Source organism: Nipponia nippon, unplaced genomic scaffold, assembly GCF_047370975.1.
Source record: "Nipponia nippon isolate SJK-2023a ecotype South Korea unplaced genomic scaffold, ASM4737097v1 scaffold_3, whole genome shotgun sequence".
NCBI classification, from domain to species: Eukaryota; Metazoa; Chordata; class Aves; order Pelecaniformes; family Threskiornithidae; genus Nipponia; species Nipponia nippon.
In genome coordinates, this window is record NW_028262347.1 from 76701270 (window position 1) to 76728363 (window position 27094).

The following is a 27094-nucleotide window of genomic DNA, read 5'->3' on the forward strand; positions in this document are numbered from 1 at the left end:
CCAAGTCAAATAGAAAGAAAAAAAAAAAAAAAGAAAAGAAAAAAAAAAGACTCAAGTGATAATTCAGCCAGTCACTTTATAACAGGAAAAAAATTAACATTAGTTGTGTGGTCAAAACTTTTACTAGTCAGAGAAAAACATAGATTGCTAACCTGTTTCATCCATTTGGAAGGAGATCACCAACACAAGGTGTATTATTTTGTGCTCCAAACAGAAAATGTATTTATTTCATATAAAAGCATTCTTCCTTTGTACTAATTTAAAAAGTGAATTAATATATATTAAATAATTATTGAAATTGCTTAGGGAAAGATTTTTCTCTTGCTTCCTGTTATTTAATACTATGAAGCAGAACAATTTATTTTTGTGCAATTTTTTTCCCCAACAACACTGAAAGCATTTTTATAAAGAATAGTTAATTGAACAGTTCTTTGTACCTCCTCATATCAAAACAAATCATATTAAAATCTGTCTGAAGGAGGAAGTCAGATAACAACTGAGATTAAATGCAGAACTAACTATATAATGACAAAGCAATAATAATGGAATACTTTTCCCATGTATCAGACAATTAGCATGTTGATGTGGTTCACCTGATTATAGAAAGTACAATAAAGGGTTTGGGTTTTAAGAACTTACGATGATGTTTTGCTATCGCGAGACCATTTTTTAATTTGGGAGAGCTTATTGATTAGAAATATTCCTTTTCCTTGAGCTTTGCCACAAGGTTTCATAATCCAAGTGCTGGAGGGATTTTTTCTGAATTCTTCAACAAAGAGATTATAATCGGCAGGAAGCATAAAAGTAACAGGAACAAAATCTGAGTTAAGGAAAAAAAAAAGGTGCACAATTAAGGACACTATAGCTGATAAGGCTATTGACACATATTGACTAAAAAAAAAAAAAAATTCTGTCTTCAGTTTTCCTGTCTGGCACGATCCACCTTCATTAAGACTCATGTCGCTTTTTATCTCATTTAAATTCTAGTTTGTAGTATTTACTTATTAAACAATTGCAAAATATTGCATGCTGCTAACTTCAGATTAATAGATTTTAATTCACATGAATCAATTTTCTTCTTCTGTTTACATGCTGTGAAATTAGAGTATTATATACCATTCCAACTTCACTTTATAAAACTTTCTCAATTTCCTATGTCAGCTTTTACCATTCTGATAACCACCTTATCATCCTCTGTGCACGCAAAAATGTGAATGTTGATGTTGCTTCCCCTTTGGATGTGGTAATTTTTATTTCCATGTAACTCCCATTAGTCATTCTTATTTGCTCCCACAATCAGTATTACCATGCTTACTGAAATCTAAAGAAAAGCATTTCTCGCTTTTTGCTACCAGATTATCTTCACTTCCATCCATACAAAACTGCTTCCTTCTTACACGGATGAACAGTGCTTTCATTTCACTTTCAGAAGATGTAAATCAACTCAACATATCTCCATCTCTGTTTCACTCCAATGCTTTCTGACCTATGAAACAACTTTACTCTCCTCATTCCTGATCTATTGCTGGTTTGGTTTATGTTTTTTTGTGTTGGTTTTTTTTTTTTTAATTTTATTTTCTAGCAGTCATTACTTGTTCTCCAACTTTCCCCAAATTTCTCCTCTGAAGAGTTTCTTCATTCAGTTCTGTCTAGAGCCTTTCTGCAAAAGCTTATTTTAGTTTTTGCTCCAGTATAAGATTTTCAGATAATGTTTTTTCACTTTTGAATTAAAGAAACTCCCACCCTGTCTCATATGAAGTTCCAGAGCCCTTTGGTTTCACCACTAATCTTATTGCAAAGTACCTTAATCCCACAATTTTCTCTTTTCAAAATAATTTAAAAAAAACCCAACCAAAACAACAAAAAAACAACAAAACCCCAACCAACCCCTCTCCTAGACTCCCCCCCTCAAACACAAAAAGCCTAGTTACAAATCTATTTCTGTACCTTACATTTAAAAATAATAATTTCATTATCACTTCATCCAATGTTGCTTCAGCTAATGTTGCACTGTTACATTCAGTCTTCTTTAAGGACCTTACTACTTACAAACCTAAGTCTAAATACAAAACTTTCATGCATACAAACTCATTTGTTCTCCTCCTTGAATACTGCTGAATACCAGCAGGTACACAGTGGAGGCACTGGGCCTTAGCGCTGTGGTAATATGACAGGGAAACAGAAATGTTCAATCTTTTATTCCTGCTTTGTCTCTAATTTCAACAAAGAACCTGAACGAGTGGCATCCCCTCTATTCCTCTCAAACTGTAAAATATTAGCAATTATCCTTCAAAGCAAGGTTTGTGAAAAGCTTTGAAAATGTAGTATTTAACGTGAAACGTTCGTTACTACTGTTTTTTACCACTTTCCCAATTTTTGTGTTTCCTTATACTCTAATGGCAGATTTGAGGGGAGGGGAAGGGAGAAGAAGACAGAGAAAGAAGGCTGTTAGGTTTTCAGAATGCAGCAAACAATTTTAGGATAAAGTGCACTTTATTTAATTGACCGGGACAGAGCATTTCAAGATAGTCACTTTAATGTTCTAACACTTCAGAGATTCAGTGCTTTATGCACAGAAAAGCTACCTCAATTCCAGGTTATTGACCACAGAGGAAAAAAGATTAATGCTGATAATGAGAACCACATACCCAAATAAATATATTTCCCATTTTCATCCTTTTCAGCAAGAGGACTTCCTTCTTTCTCTAGTTCTTTCCTGTATCGCTTGATATTCTTTACCATCAAATCTTTTCTGGTCAGTTCATAATGGTTTGGGAAATGATTGACAATTTGGTCATCAGAGAGGCGGTAACCAGTTTCCACACTGAAAACATTTCTGATTGTTTGCACGCTCATCCTGAAAGCAAAGACAGATACCAAATGATTTCTCCCAAGAAACACAACTCAGGAGGACAAAGTTGAATTTTTTTTGTTTGTTACATTCACTTCATCTTTTCTCTCTCATTTCTCTTTACAGTGTAATATTTTGCTGCAGTGACAATCCAACGTATCCTGAACCTCCATTAGCAAAACCAATGAAATCCTGCCAGAGATTTTATCGATCCCTCTGCTACTACTGAATTTGGGGCAGACAGTGAGGAAAGGAAGATGACAACTTGGCCCTACTGGACTCTGTTGATAGTCAGGTCAACCGCCAGCAGGACCTAAAAATGACTGATATTCACCCAAACGCTACGGAAGCATCTTTCTAAATCTATTACTTCACTCTCTGGAAACTCAGCTTTCCTCTTAAAAAAAGCCACAAAAACAACTTCCTACTGACTACCTTGTTATCCAGATAGTAAAGGACTTCAAGCATGTGAATTGAAAACAGCGATTCAGAGATCTTGCTAAAAACACCCATAAACACCAGATCAGAGGGCTGCAGGGACAAAGTCATCAAATCAGTTATCTACTTCATTTTTCACAGAAGATAAGAGCAGGGCCATAGATACGAAGAATTTTCTGTATTAGATGTCTCACACTGGAAATTTAAGAATATTTCCTGAATGCCATCAATCTGCTATGTTGTCATTTCAGGAAGAAAAAACAAAAAAAACCAACCAGTCACACAACAGTTTCCATGAGTGCCCTGTTCCCCCACTCCCCCCCCCAACCGCATTCCAAAAGCATGAGCAGATTACGAGATTCCTACCCATTTAAATAAGTGGTTCACAAAGGGTACATTTGGCAGCATAAAGCGCCATTCTGTTGTATTTGAAAGGGACAATATAAATTGTTTGGTTTACTTTTAGAGTATTGTTTCTGCCAATTAATAGATTACTGCATTCTAGGACAGCATTTCACAGTCTTCTATTAGACAAATACCAAATAAAAAGCTAGGTTATTTACTCTCGTCCTTTCACCATTATCTTGGTTTAATTCCACATTCACCCTCAGTATTGAAACGCTGAATAATTAGTCTGCATATAAATCATTATCATGAAGGTGAAGGAAAGTACAGTTCTCAAGGCCTTTATTACAGCAGCCTGCACTCTGGTAACAGGACAAGCCTCCGTCAGATTGATAAAATAATATTTTATCATATATTGGAGCTGTGTCCTCTTGGATTATTTTGCTTAGGTTGTGTTGTCAGAAAATTTTGGGAAAAGATACAAAGATTCCCCTCCGGCCACAGATCCCTTCCAACAGTAGAGGAAAAATTCTCCTAACTGCATACAAGAAATTTAAATAAAATCAGGTATCACATTTCGAAACAAAAACCACGGAGCCCAGCCTTTCCCCTGGGCTTTTTACAATTGGTATTCCCAGAAGTGATCAATATCTTGCTAGGTCAGTGACTTTCCACTCCCTGACAAAACCTTTGGCAAACTGCAAAGATACACGAGATCAGTAGCATGGGAATGGATCCATGCAGATGGGACCTTCTGCCCTGAGGAACACCAATGACTTTAGCAGGCCTGCACAGATACAGGAATCTACCAATACGAATCTGAACAGAAGACCAGCAACAGCGTAAGACATTACAGCAGCAATGAAACAATGTTACACTCTTAGGACCACCGCAGTAAATTAATGAGAATTTCTGCTGCATCTTTTGTTTTTAATATGTGTTTTGTCATATTACCAGTGGTATTAACATAAGATATTAAAATACTTCACAAATTTAGAAATTGGTATTTTTAATGTACTTACCAATAAAAATTCCAGTCTTCGTTTTCTGCCACCTGAATCCAGCCTCTTTTTTCAAAGTTGTTTATTAGAACAGATTTTTCTATGTCAGTTACCCACTTTACTTTTCCTGCCATTATCCTAAAGCAGAATCAACCTGTTAGTAAAGAAAAGTTTAAAGATGTGAAGTTGAAAACAGGAAAGTCAAAGGGGAAGAAAAGTGACATCCAGAAAGCACTTTAACTTAGGTAAGTTACAAGAAGTAAATTAATTGGAAAATCAAGGAAAATAACATCTTAGGTTCAGTCTGAAACCCTACATTTGTCAACTGGACAACTCGCAACAAGGACACTAGTTACAAGGATCTTTCACACTCCCCAGCCAATCCACCTTTTATGAATGGGCACACAGCTCATGTCTCCTCTTAAACATACTAATGACAGAAATCACTGTCATACACTTATTGGGTAATGTTTACAGAACCAAGCGTAGAGCACAGACATTTTATTATTTCTAACCAAGACTTACATGCATGTATCTTTTTTGAAGCTGGAGAGTTCATATGGGTCACTTAGTGACTGTAGACAAAAAGAAAATGATTCCAAGAGAAATCCCTTACATGCTCTATCACGAATCACAATTTGCTATACTGAAAGGAAAGGAACCAAAGTAACATTACCAACTTTGTGTTGTCTTCTCTGTATTTCATGCAGCTATGATTTTGCTCTGGCTGGGGGGTGGGATAAACTGATATGATTAAACCCTTGACAGAAGGATTTCCCCAAACCTAAGGCTGTTAAAACAGTCCTTATAAGCTGCATTTCAATTCGTAACACCTAGGTGTCACTTTCTACATTAGATCTCTCACTTGTCCAGATCAGCCTTTTCCGTTGGGATCACACAATCACTCCGGCTGGAAAGGCCCACAGGAAGTCTCTTGTCCAGCCTCCTGCTCAACGCAGGGCTAGCTATGAGCTCACACCAGCTTGCTCAGAGCTTTATCCGGCCACATTTTGAAAACCTCCAAAGACGCACAGCTTCTCTGGCCATCCTGTCTCGCTGCTTGACTGGCCTCGTGAGGAAAAGGTGGGGTTGTTTTCAATATATTCTGAACCTCTCTTCTTTCAGCTTGCTGTCTCTCATTCTCACCACGCTAAAGAGCCTGGGTCCGTCTTCTTGATAACCTCTCACAGGCACAGGCAGGCTGCTATTAGGTGACCCCAGAGCCACCTCTTCTCCAGGCTGAAGAAACACAGTTGCCCCAGCTTCTCCTCACCAGACAAGTGCTTCAGCCCCCTGACCATCTTGGCAACCCTCCGTTTAGTCTTTCTGCAGTTCATTCCGCAAATTAGTTTTACCATTGCAGCCTAGTGACTTTTCATCGTTATGTTTTACAGAAATCAACTGCAGAGAAGTGCTGATTCAGAAGAAAAACTCTTTGAGCCAAAAGCAGATTCTTTGGCACACACACGCCTGTCCCAAGAACAAAAACCACCATGCAAGTGAGTGGGAGAGAACGGAGTTACACACAATCTACTGCTCCCTCTACATATACGTATACTTTTCCATTGAAAAGTCAATTAAAACTTCAAATCACGTTTACTAATGTAGTACTGTAATTAATGCAAGTAAGTAATGAACGTAGTTAATACAATTTCTGTAACTAAAATATTGGACTGGAATTCAAGGGGTCTTTTCCTTGAATTCCAGGACCAACTTCCAGGGCCAGATATCCAGATGTACATCTGCTAGCAGGATAACACTCTATGGTTTCTCTCTTCCTGGGAGGCGTAGCCCATTACAGAGTGCTCCCACTTTTTCCTTCCTAGACTATTTAAACTGCCAAACTCCACAAGGCAGAAACGTTTACTCTTAGACTTCAATTTTGAAGAGCTTCAGATACACTTGTTTTTATTCACATTGGTAAAACGAGTTGAAATCAAGGTTAAATAGACAGATAGAAAAGAGTACGTGCAGTCTCAGGGTCTTTTTGTGCATGCTTATACAACACCTAGTTCTACAAGGTCATGATCTTTTTCTGAGCCTTCCAGATACTACCAAAACAGAAATAAACGAAACAAAGGGATTCATTTATTGGCACTGAAGTATGTATGATTCACAATCAGTGACTCACTAGTACCACACACTATCTTGTTGTGGTTTTAAAAGTTCGGGGATTAGTCAGCTTGGAATAGAGTTGTCCCTTCAAAAGGAAATGCATTAAATGCTACGATAGCATTAAGCAAACAGGTTAAATGCCTTAAAACGTGTCCTCCACATCTCCAAGCTACCCCATTAGGCTTACCCACATCCAACACCAACGCTATACCTGTCTCTCTGTCACCCGACTCCCTGATCTTGCTCCCTGCTTCCCAAGTGTGTCTCACTCCAGCATCCTTAATACATAAGCTACAACTACTCTCAGGGCTTGTTCTTCCAGAAATGCTGCATCAGACAAATGTAGCTGCCTGCAACTCTGTCTTTATAGAAGCACGTGGCTGCTACCTGGCAAAGATTAAGAGATCGGGTGCAATGCCACAAGGCTACTTTGCCAACACTTCTAATGCTGCAACCTCATTTCTACCCTGGGATGCAACAGCTGTCACAGCATGCTTTCTATAGGGTTCTTTATGAAGAGATTTCAACGCATGCTACACGTCCTATGGCAAGGAACCCTGAAAGATTACATGTACTGAACCAGCAAGTGGATTTTGTGGTAGCAAGTGGGACTGCTCCATGACTCGTTGTGCTGTCTTACTCCCAGAGACCGCACTGTTTGACTTCAGAAGCCAGAGACAACTCAACAGAAGACTCACCCACAGGAAGGTGAGTTAAAACTAAACCGAAGCAAAAAATTGAAGATAACTTCTACCACAAATAAAAAGAAAAATTACAATAGTGTCATTCTTTTCCTGTTTTGGGAACTTTAGACCTTACAGATCCATTCTACTACAGGAGGATTGAAAGGATAGCAATACAACAGCAGACTGAAAATTAGTCCTTGGTTTATGCAGACAGTTTGATCATCTCAGATGATGTTTAACTGGCCTGTAAGTAAAATGTTCTGATTTTGTGTAATTTGATTACTGAAACCCACAAACAAGGAGTCATAAAAAGTAACTTATATTAAGTTGTACCAAAAAACTTTCTTGTTTTCAATAATATAATTTTAATACGATGTAATTTTCTACAGGAATCCTCTAATCCGCCATTAGGTATTCGAGCTAACCTGATGAGATTGCACGAGATAACCACGCATTCAAACTTCTGGTCAGCTGAGGTCCTTAGTTTCAGTAAACGTCAAAGAAGAGCTATATAACGCAGCCCTAGCCTGCACATAGCAGGGTAACAGTAAGTCAAGTCCTTCTCAGAGCACCAGACCTCCTACTCAGGAGACAAGTATATAATATAGGCAGAGCAGGCCCAACACTTCCCCAAAACACTGCCTTTAGTGGTCACAGCAATAGCATGCAAACGTAAGGAAGCCTGGCAGCAGCCGAATCCAAGGCAAGGGCCTCTTGCCCTGGCACAAATTCACGAGGTGATGGTAAGACCCAGAAGCACCCGGGTGTCATTCTTCCTGGGATTTACCGCCCCGAGGGAAGCTACTCACGCCGATCGCAGACCACCCTCTCGGGCTGCAAAACAAGCGTCGGTACGCGGTGCCAGTGCCTGCGGCACCCGATCCAGCAAGCTCAATTTGCTTCTAACCATTGAAAGCCTAACCGTGGTTCGTTATTAGGTTTATGACTGGAAAATCCAGTTCGGTGACGCGGCTGTGCCACCGGGGGAGAGCAGCGGGCCGGCCTGCCGGCGCCAGGCCCGAAACCCTCGGGATGAGGTGTGGGAGGCCGGGGGCCGAGGGCAGCGGATCACCGGCCGCCACAGAAGCAGACGCAGGGAACCGCAGCGGAGGCAGCCGGGCTCCGGCCTCCACCAACGCCTCACCCGCGGCGCGACACGCCATGTCGCGACAGCTGCACCAAGAGGCTGACCCCGACCGGCTTTGCCCCCGTCCCTCCCAGGCACCCTCCCAGAGCGGGCCCGCAAGGGGAACCTGGGCGAGACGATTACGTCCCCCCTCCATCTCCCAGGAAGGGTCGCGATCCCACAGGGATCTTCAGCTGTCGCGACAGCCCCGGGGGGACGACCCAACCCGCGCCCCCGCGCTCACCTGCCGGCGGGAGGGGCGGCGGCGGCGGCGGCGGCTCCCCCTCACGCCCAGCCGGCCTCGCCGGCCGCTCCCTCCGCCAGCCCCTTCTCCCCGCCCCTTCCGGCGCCGCTCCCTAGCAACCGCGACGCGCCAGGGGCGGGACTTCCGGAGCGGCGGCGGCGGCGGGAGGGGGGCTCGGTTGCCAGGGAGACGCGCCGCGGCCCCGCCCCGCGAGCGCGAGGGGTTGCGCAGCCCGGCGGCGCCGGCGGCCATCTTGTGTCGGCAGCGCGCAGCCCCGCTGTGTCTGCTTCTGCGCGGGACTGGCAGCCGCGTCAGCCCGAAGTCTCGGTAGCCGCGCTGCGAGGGAGGAGGGGTGCGGAGGGTTCCTGGCGAGGCCAGGGCGCGGCGCAGGCCCTGAAGGGAAGGGGCGCGTTGCCTTTGGCGCCGTTGCCAGGCCCTGGCCTCGCCCGCCCTTTTCCGTCACCCTCTGAATGCTGCGAGCCTGACAGGAGGCCCCTGAATCCTGCCCAGCCCTCTCGCTGCCATCCACACTGCCTGGGGCTGTCTTGATCTTCAGCCGCTGTGGCCTGGGCCTGCCCCGTCGTCAAAAAAAAGTCCCTGACCAAACCTCCGATCATGAGTAAACTGAGGTCATAGGATGACAAAACATGCCTAGATGTTATCAGAATACCTGAAAAAAACCAGGTCGCTCAGATGCCAAAGCTCAAGTCCCTGTTCGAGCACATCAGGTGCTAAGAGGTTCATCGCCATATGGCTGTAGGAGTACCTTTTTTTGTACTGATACTGTCCTGAGGAAGTGTGCGAGTTTTTCTCAAAATGATCAAAAACTATAATTCGCAGTGACAACTGGGTGAGAGGAAGTGTACCGAAGAACTTACGGCATTAGTGCCTGTGTAGAGAAGTCTGATTTACGCATACAAAATTCCTTCCAAAATGAGAGATTATGTTAAGACACCTGACATAGATTAAGGTTACTGGCATTTTGTGACGGGCTCAATACAAAACAATGAGGTATTACATAATGAACTCCAGAGATCTGAAGAGTCTCTGAGGAAAAAATAAAGGTAAAATAAATTATTCATTCTATAAGACAAATTACTTATTAAAAACCAGACCCATCAAGACAGTAGCTGAAATAAGCAGTCTGCAGTGTGTTGGCGTACAGCAAGTAACTCTGATACAAATCCAGATTCCCTAAGAGCCTTAATGCCCCAAATAATCTGAATATAGTAAATATGCTCTATGATTTACCATATCATCCTACGGTTATAGGCTCAGTTTCAAGGATGCAACTATGAAGAAACAGTTACATTTAATAATTAATGTAACTGGAGCTGTTAAATATTCCCTAGTTTAACTATGAAAGCAGCCGCGAAATGCAGCGTCTCTTCCTTCGGTCACGTGCGGTGGAAATTTCCTGGCACCGCAATACCTCTGGCAGCAGAAGAGAGCATGGAGCAGCCTTCGCAGCCTTCTTTCAACCAAGAAGGTACGTCTGCTGTGACAGCTGGCAGCACGAAAAGTCAACCTGAATCTTCTCCTTGCTGTCAATCCTTTTTTGTCCCTGCATCCATCATACCTCGGGGGAGAGCTGAAAAAGTACCACTTTTTATGTGTATTAAATAATGCATTAAGGACAGAAGCAGTTGTTTAGGTTTTTTTATGCAAGAGTCTTTTAGCTTAGTTCAGCAGTCCTTAATCGAAGTTATAGTTCCATGGTATAAAAAGCTGTTGTTTTGCTGTCTCACTGAAAATTACATCCACAGCATTACATCACAGCTAATAATAGATGCTCTAGTTCTTCATATTAATGCATCTCCACTTTGTAACATTATTGTTCCAGCAAGGGAAGTCGGGGAGAATTTGAGAGCAGCTCAATACTGCTTGCTATTATGGTATCAGGAAATGCTGTAGCAGCATCGGCGTGCTGTCTTTGTGACAGAAATCACTCCTACGGTGACATTTGCCTATTTTATTCTAAGTTTGAGCCAGCTCACTGAATTGAGCAAGATTACCTGTATGTGCAAAATTAAGCCTGGTTTCAGGAGGGGAGCTATTATTGATTTGAAGCAAAGTAAATATGAAAATTGAAATATCAGCACTGGTAAACAGGCCGAAGTTTTGGCAAGAAGTGATATTACGGAGGTTAATTTCCCTTTTATTATATTGTACTTTCGAGGCAATTTTCATCTAGCCTATTGCATGTGTAAATGTAAACACCATCCCCACAACACAGCCCTTGGCATGAGTTGGAAGATAAGCGTTGTCATGTTCATTTTACAGATGAGTAAACCTCACGTACGGAGCTCGGAAGAGGAGAGAAAAACGTCCATGTTACAAGGAGGATTGCTACGCGCAGCGCAGCAAGAAGCGGTTTGCGTAAGTGTCTTATACACACACACGCACCCACAAGCACTTTTCTACATTTAAAAACTTAGCCGCCGAAGTCCACGGACATCCCAGCGTCAGGCGGAGCGCTGCATCTGTGCCGCCGTTCTGCTTCTCCTGGTGTTTACCTTCGCTCGCGCAGCGATGAACTCATACTATCAATTGAGGGCAAAGTCCACTCTCGGGCATTACCCGGTAAAGCCTGAGCTGTTTGACGTGACAACAACGTGTGGAGCAATAGGGGGGTTTTGGTGCTTTACAGCTCTCCTGCAGTAAACTGTGCTCTCCAGTGATGGGCGATACTGACGGGATCAGTCCCCACGCTGTTACCAACGGCACAAAAGGAGAACGACCTCACCAAACCTTTTGCAGGAGGCCAGCAGGGTTTCGGTAGATGTCTTGCTCTTTAACCCCTCGGTACCTCTGCGCTGGCTGTGCTGCCAGGGCTGCTCCTGCGTTCTGACCCGGGCACCCGCGGGACAGGTGGGGACGCACGCGTCGCTCAGTGGCTTCTGCTAAGCTGAACAAATTAAGAAAAAACCTGCTCCTCCCTGTTCAAAAGCAAACAATACCGCAACATTTCCAACATTTTAAAGACTATCTTTAAATTGCGAAACACGTATTGAAGGCCAAAGGGACTCTTGAGCAGCACCAATCTCTGCCACCAAAACCAACACCACGCTGAAGCCCCCAGCCAGCGTGGGCTCCGGCACACTCGGGGTGCTGAAAAACCCGCACGGGCCCGCTTACAGACACGCAACGCCCTTTGGAAAGGGGGTCCTTTGGCGAAAGGGGACCGCGGGGCCCGGCCGTGCCGCTCGGCATCGCCACCGGTGCGAGCGCGAAGCTCGGGCCGTGGTGGCCAGGGTCCCGTCGCGCCCATTCGGCCCGGCGGCGGCCCTCCCACCGCGGGGGCTGGCGTCCCACCGCGGGGTCGTCCATCCACGGGTCCACCCCGGCCCCGCCGGCTCCAGCTCGGAGCGGACGGCGCCCCCCAACCCCGCCGCCGCAGCCGCGCCCGGCGGCGCCAGCCCGGCCCCGGGGGGCGGCACGGCCCCGCTCCCCCCCCGAGGCGCTTCTCCTCCCGCCGGCAGCGGCCGCCCGGGCCGCCGAGCCCGACCCAGCGGGGGCGGCGGGTGTCCCCGGCGGGGCGGTGCGGTGCGGGCGCGGAGCGGGGCGGGGCGGCGGGCGGACAATAGGGGCAGCCTGCGAGCGACGCCGCGGTGAGTGGCCGGCGCGGTGGGGCCGGGGCGGGCCGGGCCGGGGCACCCCCCTCTCCTGACGCCTGCCTGTGTGCCCGCAGGGCGGCGGTGGCTTCCAGCGCGGGGCGCCGAGCGGAGCCGAGCCGAGGTGAGCGGCGGGGTCCCGGCGGCAGAGGGGCGGCGCGGCGGCGCCTTTCCTTGAGGCGGGCGGGGAGGAGCGGGGGGAAAGCGGCCGGGCTTTCCCGGGCGGACCCCCATGGCAGCCCCGGGGCGGCGCGGGGGGCTGCGGGAGGCCGGCGGTGCCGGGACGCGCCGCCTCACCTGCGCGCCCGGCCCCCGGGGCGTGGGGGGTCCCGGCACGTTTTCACAGGCAGCCCGCCCCCGGGCACCTCCGCGGGGTCTGGCGCCGCAGCATCTTGGGGCTCGGGAGAGGGCATCGGTGTCGTTGAAAGAAACAACTGGGAGCGGAGCGAGCTGCCGGAGCCGCCGGTTACAGGCAGCGCCGTGCCCGCGGGCGGTGAGCACGGCCGGGGCCCGGGGCGGGAGGCGGCGCGGCGCCGCGCCTCGGCGAGGAGCGACCTGCCCCGGCTGCGCAGCCTCCGGGAGGGACGTGTGTGCCCTTCCAAATGATGCTGCGGGGACCTGTGCGCTTTGTACTCAACTGCTATCTTCTAAGCAAATGAGGAGCAGAGTACGTGTACTTTCACTCTTAGCAAAGCAGGAAATAAGCCCTCAATATAAGTTTAGGGTGTATAGCAAAATGTGCCACCGATAAACATTTTTAAATGTTCCTGAAGAACTCGTTTTCTGTATCTGTACACGTGTACAACAGTACTACTGATAACAGGAATGATGTGCGACAGCAGAGATGGATAAAGAAATCCGTATGGCAGTATCTACTCAGTAACGTTTAAGTCATTTCACAAGGAGTGATTACAGGAGTGTGGTGAGTTCTGTGATTAAGCAGGTTTCTAGGTGTTTAAATTGCAAAGTGAGTATTAGCCTGCGTCTGCTTCTCTAGGCTGTAGCAGAAAGACATACGTATAACAAGATGCCAGAATGGTCTCCGTTACCATTTTCTGTCACAGGTACATGGACAAAGTTATTTTGAGTCAACGTATTGTGGGTATGTGATTTTTTTTTTTCTCCCCCCCCCCCCCTTTAATGCATGTCAGTTGAATGGGAGTTAGAACTGAGTATAATGAAGAAGAAAATCGATGCTTGTTCAAGGTGTTTGATCTCTTCTGATCTCAAAACATCACTGCTGTAGAGACCCTCTCTCTCTGAAAGGAGAAATTTAAGAAAAGTGCCTGCTTCACCTGGTTGGTAGGTGTCTGTGGTAGCTGTTTTTAAGGATTTTTCTATCAATAGGCCATTGACCATAAGACCATTTAGAGAGGGCTAAGAAAAATTGAACGAACTCAGCTCCTGCAGCGTAACAACCTGCTAGCCAAAGCAAGAGTTGGTGGGAGTAGGATGCTAACTGTGGGCTTGATCCTGCAGTTACCACAGGGAGCAGTAAAACCCCTCTTAATGCAGTATGGATCTGAAATGAAACTGGGAAGCCAAATACTGAAATCAAAATTTACATGAGTAAGGGCTACAAATCCACAGAAAAAAAAAAGACTGAAGAACACATTGTGTTTGAAGAAATACAGTGCTGTATTGGGGCAAGATGACTCCTGTGCATAAAGCCTTCTTCGTTTGCTCTTCACAGTCAGTTTTATACATTTGATCTGTTTAATAAGACACCCTATCTTTATTGTTAGTTACACTGTCTACAAGATGTGTGGAATATACCTTACCAATGGTAACTTGGTAATTTTATTGTGTAAAAATACCACTAAAATATTGTGTAGGTGAACTAGGATTTTAAATCATAGTCATTTTATTGCCGTTTGTAACACTGTTACTATCAGCATTTTACCTGAATACAGGAAGCCTAAGTAAAACTGAGAACAGCGTGGCATTTTAATTCTTTATACTGATGTGCAAAACAAGAAAGACAGCATAAATAGTGACGTAAATTTGAGTTCTTAGACCTACAGTTACACTGTACCTGCAAATCAACAGTTTCTCTCATCTTCCCAATCTGGCAGCGACAAGTGGGATCTCAGAGGCACCTGTAGGAGACCACCAAAGGTCCTAGAAGATGCTGAGTTTTCTGACCACAAGTCCAATAAAGTGTCCCTGTTAAATGGGACAGGATGCAGGTGCGAGGTGGCAATACATCGACAGCGCGTGTGCTGTGCTGTGCAGCGCTAAGGGGGACTAGGTGAGGGAAAACGGCAGCCCGTTAGCTATCCCAAATGTGCCAGCTTTTTAAGAATATGAATGATCATGTTTAAATTAACAATATTATTTGGTCCGTTGAAGCTAAGCATCTACCTGAGTATTTGTATAGATTATGACCTTGGTGATCAGCATCCTTTGATCCAGAATTTAATATCAAGGCATGAATTCTGTACTCTGCTTGCTGAGGGTGCCAGCAGGCTCGTTGCAGGTACTTCACTCTTCAAGTGGATGGGATGGTAGAACAAGGTCTCTTAAGTACATCAGATTTTTTTTTTTTCCAATTTGATTGAAGAGATGTTAACGTTAGATTGAAGTATTCCAATTTTATTATGTAACTGTATTAATAATTATGAACATTATGTGAACTTTTCTGACTACCAATAACAACTTTTCTATCTGCATCACTTATTTTAGGAGCTTTCAAAAATAAAAAAACCCTAAGCTAGACAATTTTAGAATAAATGTCAACAAAGAAACATATTCCATAGCTTTATGGTTCATTCATGGATTATTGAACTATATACATTGTCATACTTACCTCCTACAACTTGGCCACGCAATTAAAGTAACAATTTTAAATAAATTCTTATTTATTACAAAAGAATCTTGACCTTTTGGTGAGACTGAGAAGTGCAAAGGGCAGAAGATGTTTTGAAAAGGAAATGTAAATGTTAGAGCAGAAGCCTTCTGACTTAATCTAAACCTTAACTCTTTGTGAACAAGTAGAACAAAGACGACATCCCTGAGATATGTGGCGCTGTCACAAAACAAAAAATCCAAGTGTGGCAGAAAAAATGTTGCATTTTTTTAAAATGGGAATGGTTAATTTCAGTTTGATATCAATATATCAATGTTCTCTTCAATGTTCTTAGTTCTTCCTATAAAACTTGGGAATCTGTTTTCTTTTGATAAAAGCAGAACCCCCTCGTTTCTGTGAGTATTTAGAAGCTGTTAAAATAGGCTTATGAGCACTGAAGGAATCAGTAGACTCTTCAAGAAAAATGATACTTTGTAGGCTTATCAAATCGTGGCTTTTCAATGTGGACATAACTGTACTATCTACTTTTTAAGGTGGAAATCTCTTGTTGTTCTCTACAGCCGTATATTAAACGTCACAGTAAGGACTGGTGCTCTCTGCGTGCTCTTAACAGACAACACGCAAATGCTGATGATGCATAAAAATCTTGAGAGATTCTCGAAGTCTTGACTCAGAATTTCAATCAGGGCCCCTTAAACACTTTCAGCAGAGACTGAAATAGCAAATACCTGTGCAAGCTCTTTACTTCAAAAGGTTTCTTCCATTTAAAGTCTGCTGTATGCACTTCTTTCACTACCGAGGTCACAGGACTTGCTTAAGGAATACTTTTCTTTTTAAAAATATAATCAAACGCTTCATTCCTATCCTGTTTTTGAGGTAAGAGAGCTTATGTTAAATTCTCAGTGAAGGCATGTTCCAATACTGACTTACCGAGCATAAAACCGTAAATGAAATTAAATTTAAGAAGCAGAGCGTGTATTTTTTAGATTTACAGGAGTGTGCCTTTAATAGCTGTTTGAGGCAATATTAAGAAGTGTTTATGCGTAAACAGTCTCCAAGGTCATTGATGTTAAGCTGACTGGAACACGGTATGAGACAAAGAATTAATTTATCTTTGCTCCTTGACCTGATACTGATTTAAGGGTTAATCCAGCAACCTGAGTTAACGATCCTGCACTATTCAAAAATGAATAACGATGACTTAACCACTCATCTTTTTAAGAGAAACTGAGGTTGCCGATGGCTACCTTGTGATGTTTTGCCACAAGCTGTGGTGGTTCGGGAGGCAAGGCTGTGGAAGCCCAGGTGTCTCTACGAGGCAAGGGGCAGAGATATCCCGTAGCGACGGCAGCGGTTCCCACCGCCTGTGTGCGGCTGGTGGCTTATGGCTTCTGACTTGCAAGGGAGGAGGGTCAACAGCCGAGGGCAACCACTGCTAATCCGACAGGGGTCATAGGAGAGCCTAGGACTTAAAAAAAAATCAAACCCAAAATCCGCCTTGGGTTTTAAAGAGTGTATTCTTCCTCGCTACAGCAGCCTGAATGTCCAATATCCTCGTTTCTCTGTAACCTTAACTAGCTCTTAATCTTCGGTCATTTTATCAAAGACTTGTCCTTGTAAAATGGCATAGAGATTTGTATTTGCAACAGTGAGGATGACGTCATGTTTTGAAAGAGTTGGCTATGGATTGGAGGTATATATGCAAACAACCAAGCCTCTATTTGTTTTTCATTTAAATTTAGTTTGCATGGGCAGCTGGTAGAATCTGAAACAGTTTGAGATATGCTTTGATACCTCGGGGGTAAAGGACAAGGGTCCTATCTGGCAATCCATATTTATGTAGGTAGGTGCTGGGAATTTTGAGCCCGAATATTGGAATTAGATTATCAGTAGTAGTCTTCTGCTTTCATAACCAGCTTTAAAACATACTAAATCGCATATTGGAATTATTAATAGCTTTACCGTGTCATGTCTGCACAAAATACGTAAGGTTGTATGTGTAAGACATAAAGTGCACATAAATTATACTACAGGTAAGTCATAAAATACATAAAGATAATGCATGAACTATAATTAATGCATTCAGTGCATTATACTGAAATATCATCATGCCTGTCATCTTAAAAAGTATTACCCCAGCAAATCTAACCAAACGGACTACACGTAAATTTCAGGACCTTTCGTTTTCCCCAACTCACCTGCTGGCATACTTGATTTAGCAACATGTTCCTTTTCCAAGAAGATTTTCTGTTCCCTTTTGCTAGGTAAAAAAAAGACACAAACAGAAAAAACTGACTATGCAAAGTAAAGACAGCGTCAACATACTCTTTCTACTGAAGATGCTTGATTATTCAATCACAATTGTGTTCATAAAAAGCCATAATTTCCATCATATAATTAAGCCTTTAGAGGGCTGTTTTTTTTTAATTTGGATCTAGGCCTCTATTCAGCAAAACATGAAGTACGTATTTAACTTGAAATACATTATTTATTCTGCTGAAGGCATTTCACCATTAAAACGGAGCTTTTTAGTTTGCTTGGTCAAAGCCTTACAGAGAAGCATGAGCTTTTTGATCTGATCTCTGGTTTGGAAATGATCTCTGTCGCTGGCATGGGATCCTGCTGCCGCTTCCTCAGAGGTGTTGTGAGGACTCGGTTGTGGTCACTGCTCTCTAAATGACAAGCCATTACTCTGGCACACATACGACCTCTTGGTTTCTGTAAACCAAAATCAGTTTGCCTTTGCTTTCTATATAAATGAGAGAAGGAAGGAAAGCGTGAGATGGGTGGTGGAAGATAAACACATCCTGCTTTGGAGAACCAGGAGGGCCTGCAGAGTGTGATGTACGCTTCTCTTGCCCAGCTCTGTACGGACCCGAACTTGAGGAACGAAACACATCCATATTAATGCAGCTTTCATGTGTGTGTCTATATGTACCTGTATTAGATTTTTAAAAAAGATGACAGAAATCAGCAAATAGCCTGAATTTGTTCCTTCCTTGCCAAGAAGGCAGTTGCTAAGCTTTGCTTTGAAACTAAATTAGACCCACCTCATACATCTTCAAGACAGTGACCCAACCAGACTGCCTTTGCCCCAACACTGTCTCTCCCATAGAATACATTATAAATCCCCTCTTCGTTGGATTGCCCTTACTCGAACATTGAGACAAAGTGGTGGGCAGAGCCAGCATACCAGGCTGCAGCTGAGTTGTGGAGAGCATGACCCAACAGCTACAACAGTTTCTTTTTTAGCCTGTGGGAGGAAGGTATTATCAGAACAGGTGTGAGGTAGCATATGTTGTGCTTTGGGCTTTTGTCATGGTATTGTATGGTTTGTTTACATGTCTGAGTTCTGTAGTGCATTGACTTATTATAGATCTTTTTCAGAACACAGTTTTCATCTCTCACAGATATAGACATTTCCATTGTGTGGCCCCGTGAATATGAAACTAGCATCTAGTCTAGAAATGAAAAAAAAAAAAAAAGAAAATACCTTTTTTTAGATTTTTTTTTTTTTCACAGTGCACGGTTGTAAAGGCTAAGAATAGTTAGCATAGATGTGCAATAGAGAGCTGACTTTTTATGCTGGGTTTTAATACATTTTATCCACTATAATACTTGTTTTACCAGAAACCTTTAACAACTTTCTAAGCTGTGAAGAAACACGATTAACGCATTTCCATTTGTTTGAATCTCCCTGTGGTACCCACAGGCTACAGGAATACGTCACTACATACCTAGATGTTTACTGTGTACGTCTGAGCATACAGTTGGGTTGTTTAACCTCAAAAAGTCCAACACTGTGTGCTTTGACTGTTTCTCTGTGCAGTCCACTGACACTAACGGCATCCAGAGAACTGACACTTTGGATGTCCAAGTGAGTACTTCAGCATCCCTGGGATCCTCCAAACCTTGCTCAGCCATTCCCAGCTTCTCATTTGTGGACCTTCAGGACCCCTTGGAGCTCCTGCCTGAGCTCTGGTGGAGTTCTCAAACCAGGAGCTGCCCTGGGTCATCCAGTCCATGCAGTAGCATAGGTGTCACATCGCACCTTGCACAAAAAATGGACAGGGCTGCCCTTGTGGGAACGTGATCCGCTGTTCACCACCACTCCACCCAGTAACCCGCTGGTTTAGGTGTTCCCCTGGGAAATGGAAGAGTCGGTTCAAGTACCTGCTCCAGTGAATATGGATTTATTTAAAGTGATACAGCTTCACTGTGCGGTATATGTGGAACCTTGGCACCTGAATCAGAGCTACAAAGTCCTTGGGGTGACTGGGTATCTGGAAATCAGATACCCAGTCTGGTATGGTGCTGGAATGCCCAAAGTCCCTCTATGGATGGTACCCTCTTCTTCATTATTTTTGTTTGGACTGGGGAGAGAGACATACAGCAACGCATAAAGGAAGTGTTTAAAACAGGACAGGGCATCTCTCGAAGCAAATATAGCACCTGAAACTACTATCTCTCTCTCTTTTTAAAAAGATGATCTTATCTAATTAAGCCTTTTAACTCACCTCTAAAATATGTTCAGATTCTGCCGCTCTTACATAGAAATCCACAGGTGCCCCCTTGGAAGAAAGGACTGTGGTATTTCCCCGCAGGAACAGAGTTGGGTCACGCAACTCCCTCATAGCAGTCGCAATGAAATTCAGAAGGCCTGATCCCAGCTCCTCTTTGTCACTGCTAAACTACGCAGCTCTTCAGAAATCTGGATATATTGAAAATCCTAGATTATAAACATTTATATGAGTAAAGCAGAAATGCTACAGATAGAAGGAAGAACCCAGACTATTAAACTACAAACTGCATGACACGATAATATCTACCCAGCAGAAACTAGTCCATAGCATGCTTTTCCCCAGCCACATTAAACATCAGTAAGAGGAGCCTTCAGTTCTGTAGAACTGAGTATATTTTCATTTATTTAGTATCACATTTCTGTGTTTGCTTATGCAATAATGTATACACATTAATTATTAATAATTTAGCTTTGTGGAAAATGTAAATTTCATCTAAATATTGAAAGAAGATCAAGGCTCCCTCTGCGCACAAGGGCCCCAACCTCATCCCAAGCGTAAAACTTAAAGAGTTTACAGGGCTGCAGAAACGTGGCACAAGAAATCCCTGCCAAGCAGCATTATGACAGATACCTTTTGGTTGGTTTAGCTCCATCTCTGAGAATATTTCACGTGAGTTTGATTCATTTGACCTGCAGAGTGTGTGCTTAAAAGGAGAAAGGAATCCAGCCAGCGGGAAATCCCCTTCGTTGCTGTCCAAGATCGCTCCATCGACAAAGGGGGGTCAGTTCTGTAATGACGGAGCTGGGAAGCAGAGAGATCATAAAAAGCTGGCCAAAAACGTGCAAAGATAAAACCGCAGCATCTCCAGAAGACTGTCATTAAGTTCATCATCAGGCACCCTCCAGACAACGGGCAGAACCTTCTGCCGCAGCAAATGTCCAAGGGGCAGAAGGAGCGTTACCTGCCCAAGGGCGTGCGTGTAGTTTGAAATAATCCCTGTCCACAGCTCTTGATGTCATTTCTCTTGATAAGCCAAATAAAACAATCGTAACGACTACAAAAACATCAGCTCCGCTCCAAGCTCTGCCACTGGGGAACTGAATCTCTTTAGTGCTTTTAAGGGAAGTGTTATCCAAATACTGGCAACTGATTTTAGCGGTTCCTACTGTCCACCCTTCCATTTGGAAAGCTATTAATCCATTCAATTCTTTGTTATATTCTATTTCTACGGTGAGCTGCCTGTAATTTCCACGGTGGTGGCCTCCAGCTGAAGAAGATGTGTAATCTCAGACCTAAACTAAAGACTCAGGAAAACCTGTTCGAGTTGTCTGTTTTAGGTACTCTGCTGCCTGGGGATCTCCATCAGTTGGAGTGATTTAATGCAAGGCAGGTCGTTGCAAACAGCACAGGAAAGCATCTTGTACTAAGTGAAACTACTGAGAAACTATACTTACCTACACTAGCTATATTTATCTAGATTTTCCAATTTCTAGGCCGTTTTGAGCCAATATGAAGCAGCAGCCATCTAAATGCTGCATGTTTGAATTGCTGTACATCTGCTGGGTCACTGAAACTTTGACTGCTCTCAAAATAGTTATCTTAGCAACGCTCGCGTTCTAACTGGAGAAGTAAAAAGGGTAACTGTAAGAGCGCTTTAAACAATTTGCATCTAAACTGAAAAGACCTTGTGTAACAAGAAGCTGTGGGGTTGTCTTTCATGACTCGTTGCAGAATACGATGTCTCAAACGAGGAGGATCCCCAGGCACTTTGTCCTCTCCAGCTACCCCAATGGAGCACCAGAAGAGGAAACCTACAGTAACCTCCGAACAATCCCAGACACCACAGAGCAAATGGAGTTTAATATCAGGTATCACACTGCATTAATACTCCTTCTGTCCTCCCCGTCGTCCCCCCCCCCCCCCAATACAAACTCCCAGACTTTCCAGAAGGCTTTGCTAAGCCAAATAATCAGTGGATACCATTGGAAATGGAATAGATGCAAGTGTAGATAACCTGTAGTGCTTAACACTGACCATGCAAGATTATGCTGCATTAAATGTCTGTAAGTTTTTATCCTGCAGAGGGACACAGATGTGGCTCTTCATTAGAAACCCACCTGTTATGGCAAGCAGCTGAGGAAGACATTTTTACATAATTCTCTAGGCGCCTCTCACAACAAACCGATAGTGCTGCTTTGGGTTTTTCTTAATCCCATACATACATTTTTCCAGTTCAAGAGTCAGGGGCTGCCTTTCCCCCCCGCCTGTGAAAATTCCTTTCTGTGGGTTTTTTTTTTGTGGTTGGACTGACCAAACCAAGCCCAAGCTTTTTTAAGCAGATCTCGAGAATTAAGTTCTTAAGCCCACTTACTATTCGGCAGATCTCGTAAACAGATCTCAGCAGAAATACAAGTTAAAATAAAAGTTGTATAGTCAAATTATTTTTCTACAAAAAAAAAAAAAAAGGACGAGTGCCTAAGAGAAGCTAAATCTAATTGAAAATTTTCATCAGGAAAGCGTAACCAGTTTTTGGCATTTTGGCATCAACGTGGGCCACAGACGTTATAGTTCAAGGTTCTGCAAGCCCCGGGACCTCCCTAAGAGCCTTTAAAAGGTTTTGGTCAGTTCAGACCCTGGCACCACCCATTAGCTGCAGACCCGCACTGCATCGTGGAAATCATTGGAGTAAACCTGTTGGATGACAAAGCCAGCAGTTAAGTAAGATGAAATATTTCGAAAGGTCCGACGTGAAGGCTGTTTCAATATTTTGACTTTGGGGAGAAAAAACGCAAAACCCAAACCAGAATTCCATTGCCTTGTATAAAGGAATTAGACACCTGAAAAAACAGGTTTTTCAAAAGTGCCATATATGCAGCTTTTTATGAAAACATCAAAGCACTTCTGTATGCATATAAATATGGCTGTAAGATGCCTAATCAATAAAACCATAAAAAACAGGAAAAAAAAAAACCTTAACATTTCACTTTTACATGCCCAGCTTAGTCCAAGTGTTAGGAGAATAACTGTGCCTGACATTTGCAGAGTGCTTTTTAGAGAATTGCTGTGGCAGTATTGCCCTCTGTCCTGGTTTCAGCTGGGATAGAGTTCATTTTCTTCCCAGTAGCTGGTATAGTGCTGTGGTTTGGATTTAGGATGAGAGTAATGTTGATAACACACCGATGTTTTAGTTGTTGCTAAGCAGTGCTTACACTGGTCAAGGACTTTTCAGCTTCCGGTGCTCTGCCGGGTGCCCAAGAAGCTGGGAGGGGGCACAGCCAGGGGGGCTGACCCAGCTGGCCACAGGGCTATGCCACACCGTATGACGTCATGCTCAGTATAGAAACTGGGGGAGCGGGCCGGGGGGCAGCGATCGCTGCTCGGGGCCGGGCCGGGCATCGGTCGGAGGGTGGTGAGTGGTTGCATCACTTGTTTTTCCTGGGTTTTGTTCCTCTCTTTTTTTTTTTTTGTTTTCCTTTTTACTACAATTTTTATTATTATTTTATTTTGTTTAGACTATTAAACTGTTCTTATCTCAACCCACAAATCTACTTACTTTTGCCCTTCCGATTCTCTCCCCCATCCCACCGAGGGGGGAGGGTGAGCGAGCGGCTGCGTGGTGCTTGGTTGCCGGCCGGGGTTAAACCACGACATCCTCTAACGTGCGCATCCCGAACACCTTACAGCTCGGCTACCCAGGTTGGCCGTCAGCTGGCCCTGATCGGGGACGAATTTAACAGGACATACCACAGGAAGTTTGAAGATACGCTGCTTCACCTGGCACATGGGTAAGTTACCTTACTGACGCTGTCAGTCTTCAGATCCTTTTAAAAACCATGTTAGATAGATAAATGGTAATGTTTTGTTAGATAAATAATAGCATTTCTGTACACAAAGTAAAAAATTTTATTGCTACTACTGCTGCTTCATACAGAACCTAAAAAACCAAACCAGATACCGTGGCTTGTTTTACGAGCAAGAGCTTTATAACGTAAATTGTTTCCACAGACTACAGCCGTTTACAGTCAAAAGACTTAAATAGTTTCTTGGTATTTATAATTTCACAGTATCACAGTAGTTTTCTAGGTTAGACAGTGTTTTCAAGCACTGAGCGATGAGAGCCTAGCAAGTGTGATGCTTCAGGGATTAACATGTTACTGCATGTCAAATAACCCACCCATGCACATACAAGAAAACGTGGCTAGACTAGTTTGAATTGCCTGTTAATCTGCTGTGATCTGACAGGGTTGTCGCGGATAGCGATTAACTGCAGATTAACTGACGTGCAGTAGCGGCCTAACCTGAGATACATCATCTGTGCCTGAACCCCCAAGTATTCACGTGCGGTTCCACCTCTTCTCCCCTTGCTTCAGGGAGAGGACAGTCACTTGCTGCAGACTTACAGAGCTGTGTTCCTGGACACAGCATATAGTCACATAACTTCTGCCTCGGTAAAGCTGGATTCGTGCTGCAGAGGAGCCCTGTGGGATCGCTGTGTCAGGCCTGTATTGCTGCCCCAAACTCCGATGCGTTAGCGATCAACAGCTCTCGCTGGGTTGCGCTGTTCTAAGTTTGAAACGAGAACAAAGGCACCAGATTGCGGCTCAGGAGCTCTGCTGCATGTTTCCTTCTGTGATGTTAGTGATCAATTAATTCTGAAACCAAATTATCTTTAGCTTTCAAAGCTCTAAGTTGCCAGGTCTTCTGCCTAAATATTTAGAGAAATACAGACGTACACATAAACTTTCAGGAAGGAACATACTGGAGTTTTGGGTTCCTCTTTGTAGTTTTCTAAACCTTGGTATTTTATTTGCCAATTTTTAGAATAAATTTTCTATCCCCATGCCTTTTTTTTTTTTTTTTGTTTAAATCATCAGGGTTGCTATCAGTGTTTTCCAGACATGGAATATTGTTAAAAGTGTTATGAGAAGCTTTGGAAATATTTTGAACAATAACTGGACAAAGAGGATCATTGGTTATGGAAGCTGGGTATGCTTTCTCCCTTTTCTCCTGCCTTTTTGTTGACAAGTAGGTAACAGCAACACCTAACTCCCATGTAAGTGTCAATGAGTAAAGCATATCATGTAGCTCTAGGTTCGGGTTTATTCCCTAGTTTGTTGGTGTCCCCTCATTGCCTCATTTTTAATTTTTAGGCTGAAATTTCTCATTTATAGACAGAGTATGCCAAATGTCTGCCAACAGCTGCCCAAGTCCCACACAACTCACGGGGGCTCCGTGCAGAGGGGAGGCGTCTCCCACCGTAAGAAGCTGTAAGGGTGTACTCTAGGGGAGATAAGCAGGCCTGCTGCTGGCAGTGTTTTACCCTGTGTTTGCCCTGGAGAAGAGAGGAGGATTATTTAAAGGCTGGATCTGACCCTGCCACTGCAGCAGTCGCAGTAGCCACCGCAAAAACCAGACCCTGACGCACAGAACTGGACCGCATTCTCGATTTCACACTAACCTCACCCGCAGGCATTCTTGTTAGCTTTTTGGCACCATCTTTTTGCTGCTTGTTCTTTCTAATTACCTTCTCTTTTTCTTCCCACAGATTTGCAGGCTTCCTTTCAGGTGCGTCTGCCAGCAGCTGGTGCCTGCAGCCTTGCTTGTTGCTGCCTTTTGGTGGGCCATGAGTTACAGACTGCAGAATTAACAGAGAGAATTACAACAGGAGGTCATTGCTGGACTCTGACCAGTATCATTAACACCCAGGTGGTGGCAGTTGGTTTGTTTTTCAAATTTACACCGATAAAAATCTCTTTTATATTTAAAACCTAGGCTAGTGCAGGGTCACTGCTGTTTCATACCTTTTTTAAAAAAGAAAAATGTTTAAAATAAGGAGGTTGTTGCTGGATGACTGCCTGACTTGCTCGTTTTGAAATGTGACTCCAGGCGATTAGAAAGTCTGTCTTTTTTGTGTTTGTTTTAATGCAATATAAAGTGTCTATTTCATATAAATGAGTTTCTTAAAGAGATTCTGGATGTGGGGAAGACTGAAGGCATGCTGGACATCCTTTAAATTTTAACACTGTAAAAGCAATAGTAAAGATTAAAACCATGATACTTTTTTAAAATTAAATTGTTGCTTTCAATGTTTCGCAGTGTTATCTACTTTATTTTCCAAGACGGTGCTATCACACATTAGTAACAACATATTGTCTTGTACGTTTGGTTATCTAAGACTACAGGACAGGCTTTATTTGATTCTTATGTAGTAAAATTAGCATACGAAATGATAGCTTATTGGAAAAAGAGTTGTTCTGAAGAGCGAGCTAGCAAGCAAGTTGGTTGGGTTGGTACTTGAGGGCCACTCAAGCCAAGCTATTAATTTTCCAGAATTTTTCAGAAATCTGCTAATAGATTTTATAGTCTTCCGCCTCTTTTCAAAGCAAAACTTTGAGTCGCCCAGAAAAAAGAAGAATTTGATTGAATTTGGAAAAGGGTTTTTTTTGCTGATACATGTCTTTTTCGAAGGCATGCGCTCAGGGGGAAATAAAGGACTACGGGAAAGTTGAGGACAGCTTACAGGATGGAGATGGTGCAAGCAGCACCCTTGCATACCCCACAGGCAGCTTCTAGGCCACAGTGGGCTTTCTCCTCTCCCTCGACAACACGCCCCAACCGTACCGAGTTATGCTCTCTATCCGGGTGCGTCTTCCCTACCCTCTGCTGCTGAAGCTGCTTTTCGCCGTACACAGCTACAGACTCTCTCTCGGCGAGAGAAAACGAAAGTGCATCTCTGTGGTTTGGGTATTCCCCTCAGCAGAGGGGATACCTGCTTCCTGCCTAGTCAAGCGACTACTACGGTTAGCACGCTTTTGAAACAGGAAAATACAATATTTAATGGCCTAGTGATTTAAGCCCTCATCTGAGAGGTTGGAGTTTCAAGTTCGAGTCCCTGCTTTAAATCAGACGAGGAATTTGAACCACTCTTTTCTTCAGTGGAGACAGATGCCAAACACAGTCAAGTTTAAGCGTGTTGAGGAATGTGTTTCCTCTCTTTTGTGAATGGTGCCCAAATCCCATTATGACCCTAACGGCCCATCTCAAAACATTCTTCTGTGGAAATGTCGTGGTTTAACCCCAGCTGGCAACCAAGCACCACGCAGCTGCTCACTTACCCCCTGCCCCAGCTGGGATGAGGGAGGGAATCGGAAAAAAAAAGTAAGACCCATAGGTTGAGATAAAGACAGTTTAATAGGACAGCAGAGGAAGAGAAAATAATAATAATAATAATAATATACAAGTGATGCACAGTGCAATTGCTCACCACCCGCTGACCGATGGCCAGCCCGTCCCCGAGCAGCGATTGCTGCCCCCCGGCCCGCTCCCCCAGTTTCTATACTGA

The 27094-nt window shown here is 43.8% G+C and overlaps 2 protein-coding genes and 1 long non-coding RNA gene across 16 annotated transcripts in view; 2 read left to right on the forward strand and 1 right to left on the reverse strand.

The window, feature by feature from the left end:
* Positions 1 to 4619, forward strand: part of LOC148054710 (uncharacterized) — a 23781-nt gene extending 19162 nt beyond the window's left edge. For both annotated transcript variants that reach the window (XR_015706455.1, XR_015706456.1), the window contains exon 4: positions 2978 to 4619. This is a non-coding gene — a long non-coding RNA (uncharacterized LOC148054710). The remainder of the gene's footprint in view (positions 1 to 2977) is intronic.
* TTLL1 (TTL family tubulin polyglutamylase complex subunit L1) overlaps positions 1 to 8932 on the reverse strand; it is a 19173-nt gene extending 10241 nt beyond the window's left edge. The window contains exons 1-5 of one of the 5 annotated variants that reach the window (XM_087765470.1): positions 8807 to 8880; positions 5161 to 5281; positions 4657 to 4789; positions 2649 to 2857; positions 640 to 820 (exon numbers count right to left, since the gene is read on the reverse strand). In XM_087765470.1, coding sequence (XP_087621596.1) covers positions 640 to 820; positions 2649 to 2857; positions 4657 to 4769 — 503 coding nt within the window. In that variant the 5' untranslated portion in view covers positions 4770 to 4789; positions 5161 to 5281; positions 8807 to 8880. The other 4 variants (XM_087765471.1, XM_087765469.1, XM_087765474.1 and 1 more) reach the window with 4 other exon arrangements.
* A 75-nt stretch (positions 8933 to 9007) lies between these two features.
* On the forward strand, positions 9008 to 26826 carry LOC148054711 (uncharacterized). Of its 9 annotated transcripts, none has more exons than XM_087766889.1 (7): positions 9008 to 10405; positions 11090 to 11185; positions 12498 to 12544; positions 21484 to 21620; positions 23342 to 23537; positions 24627 to 24738; positions 25298 to 26826. In XM_087766889.1, the coding sequence occupies exons 1-7, from the start codon at positions 10166 to 10168 to the stop codon at positions 25397 to 25399; spliced, it is 930 nt and encodes a 309-aa protein (XP_087623015.1). In that variant the 5' UTR covers positions 9008 to 10165; the 3' UTR covers positions 25400 to 26826. The 9 variants fall into 9 exon arrangements, with proteins under 9 accessions (XP_087623015.1, XP_087623022.1, XP_087623021.1 ...); XM_087766896.1 differs by having other exon boundaries at positions 9008 to 10295; XM_087766895.1 differs by lacking the exon at positions 12498 to 12544 and having other exon boundaries at positions 9008 to 9870; positions 10159 to 10295; positions 23265 to 23537.
* Positions 26827 to 27094: the final 268 nt, after the last annotated feature.

What these genes read in the sequence shown, in the direction of transcription:
- LOC148054711 (XM_087766888.1), top strand. Translation starts at nt 10,166, where the DNA reads ATGAAAGCAGCCGCGAAATGCAGCGTCTCTTCCTTCGGTCACGTGCGG. An exon ending in CTCGGGGGAGAGCTGAAAAA is followed by an intron (nt 10,406 to 11,089) that starts GTACCACTTTTT and finishes TTCATTTTACAG; the next exon opens with ATGAGTAAACCTCACGTACG. An exon ending in CGCAGCAAGAAGCGGTTTGC is followed by an intron (nt 11,186 to 21,483) that starts GTAAGTGTCTTA and finishes GACTCGTTGCAG; the next exon opens with AATACGATGTCTCAAACGAG.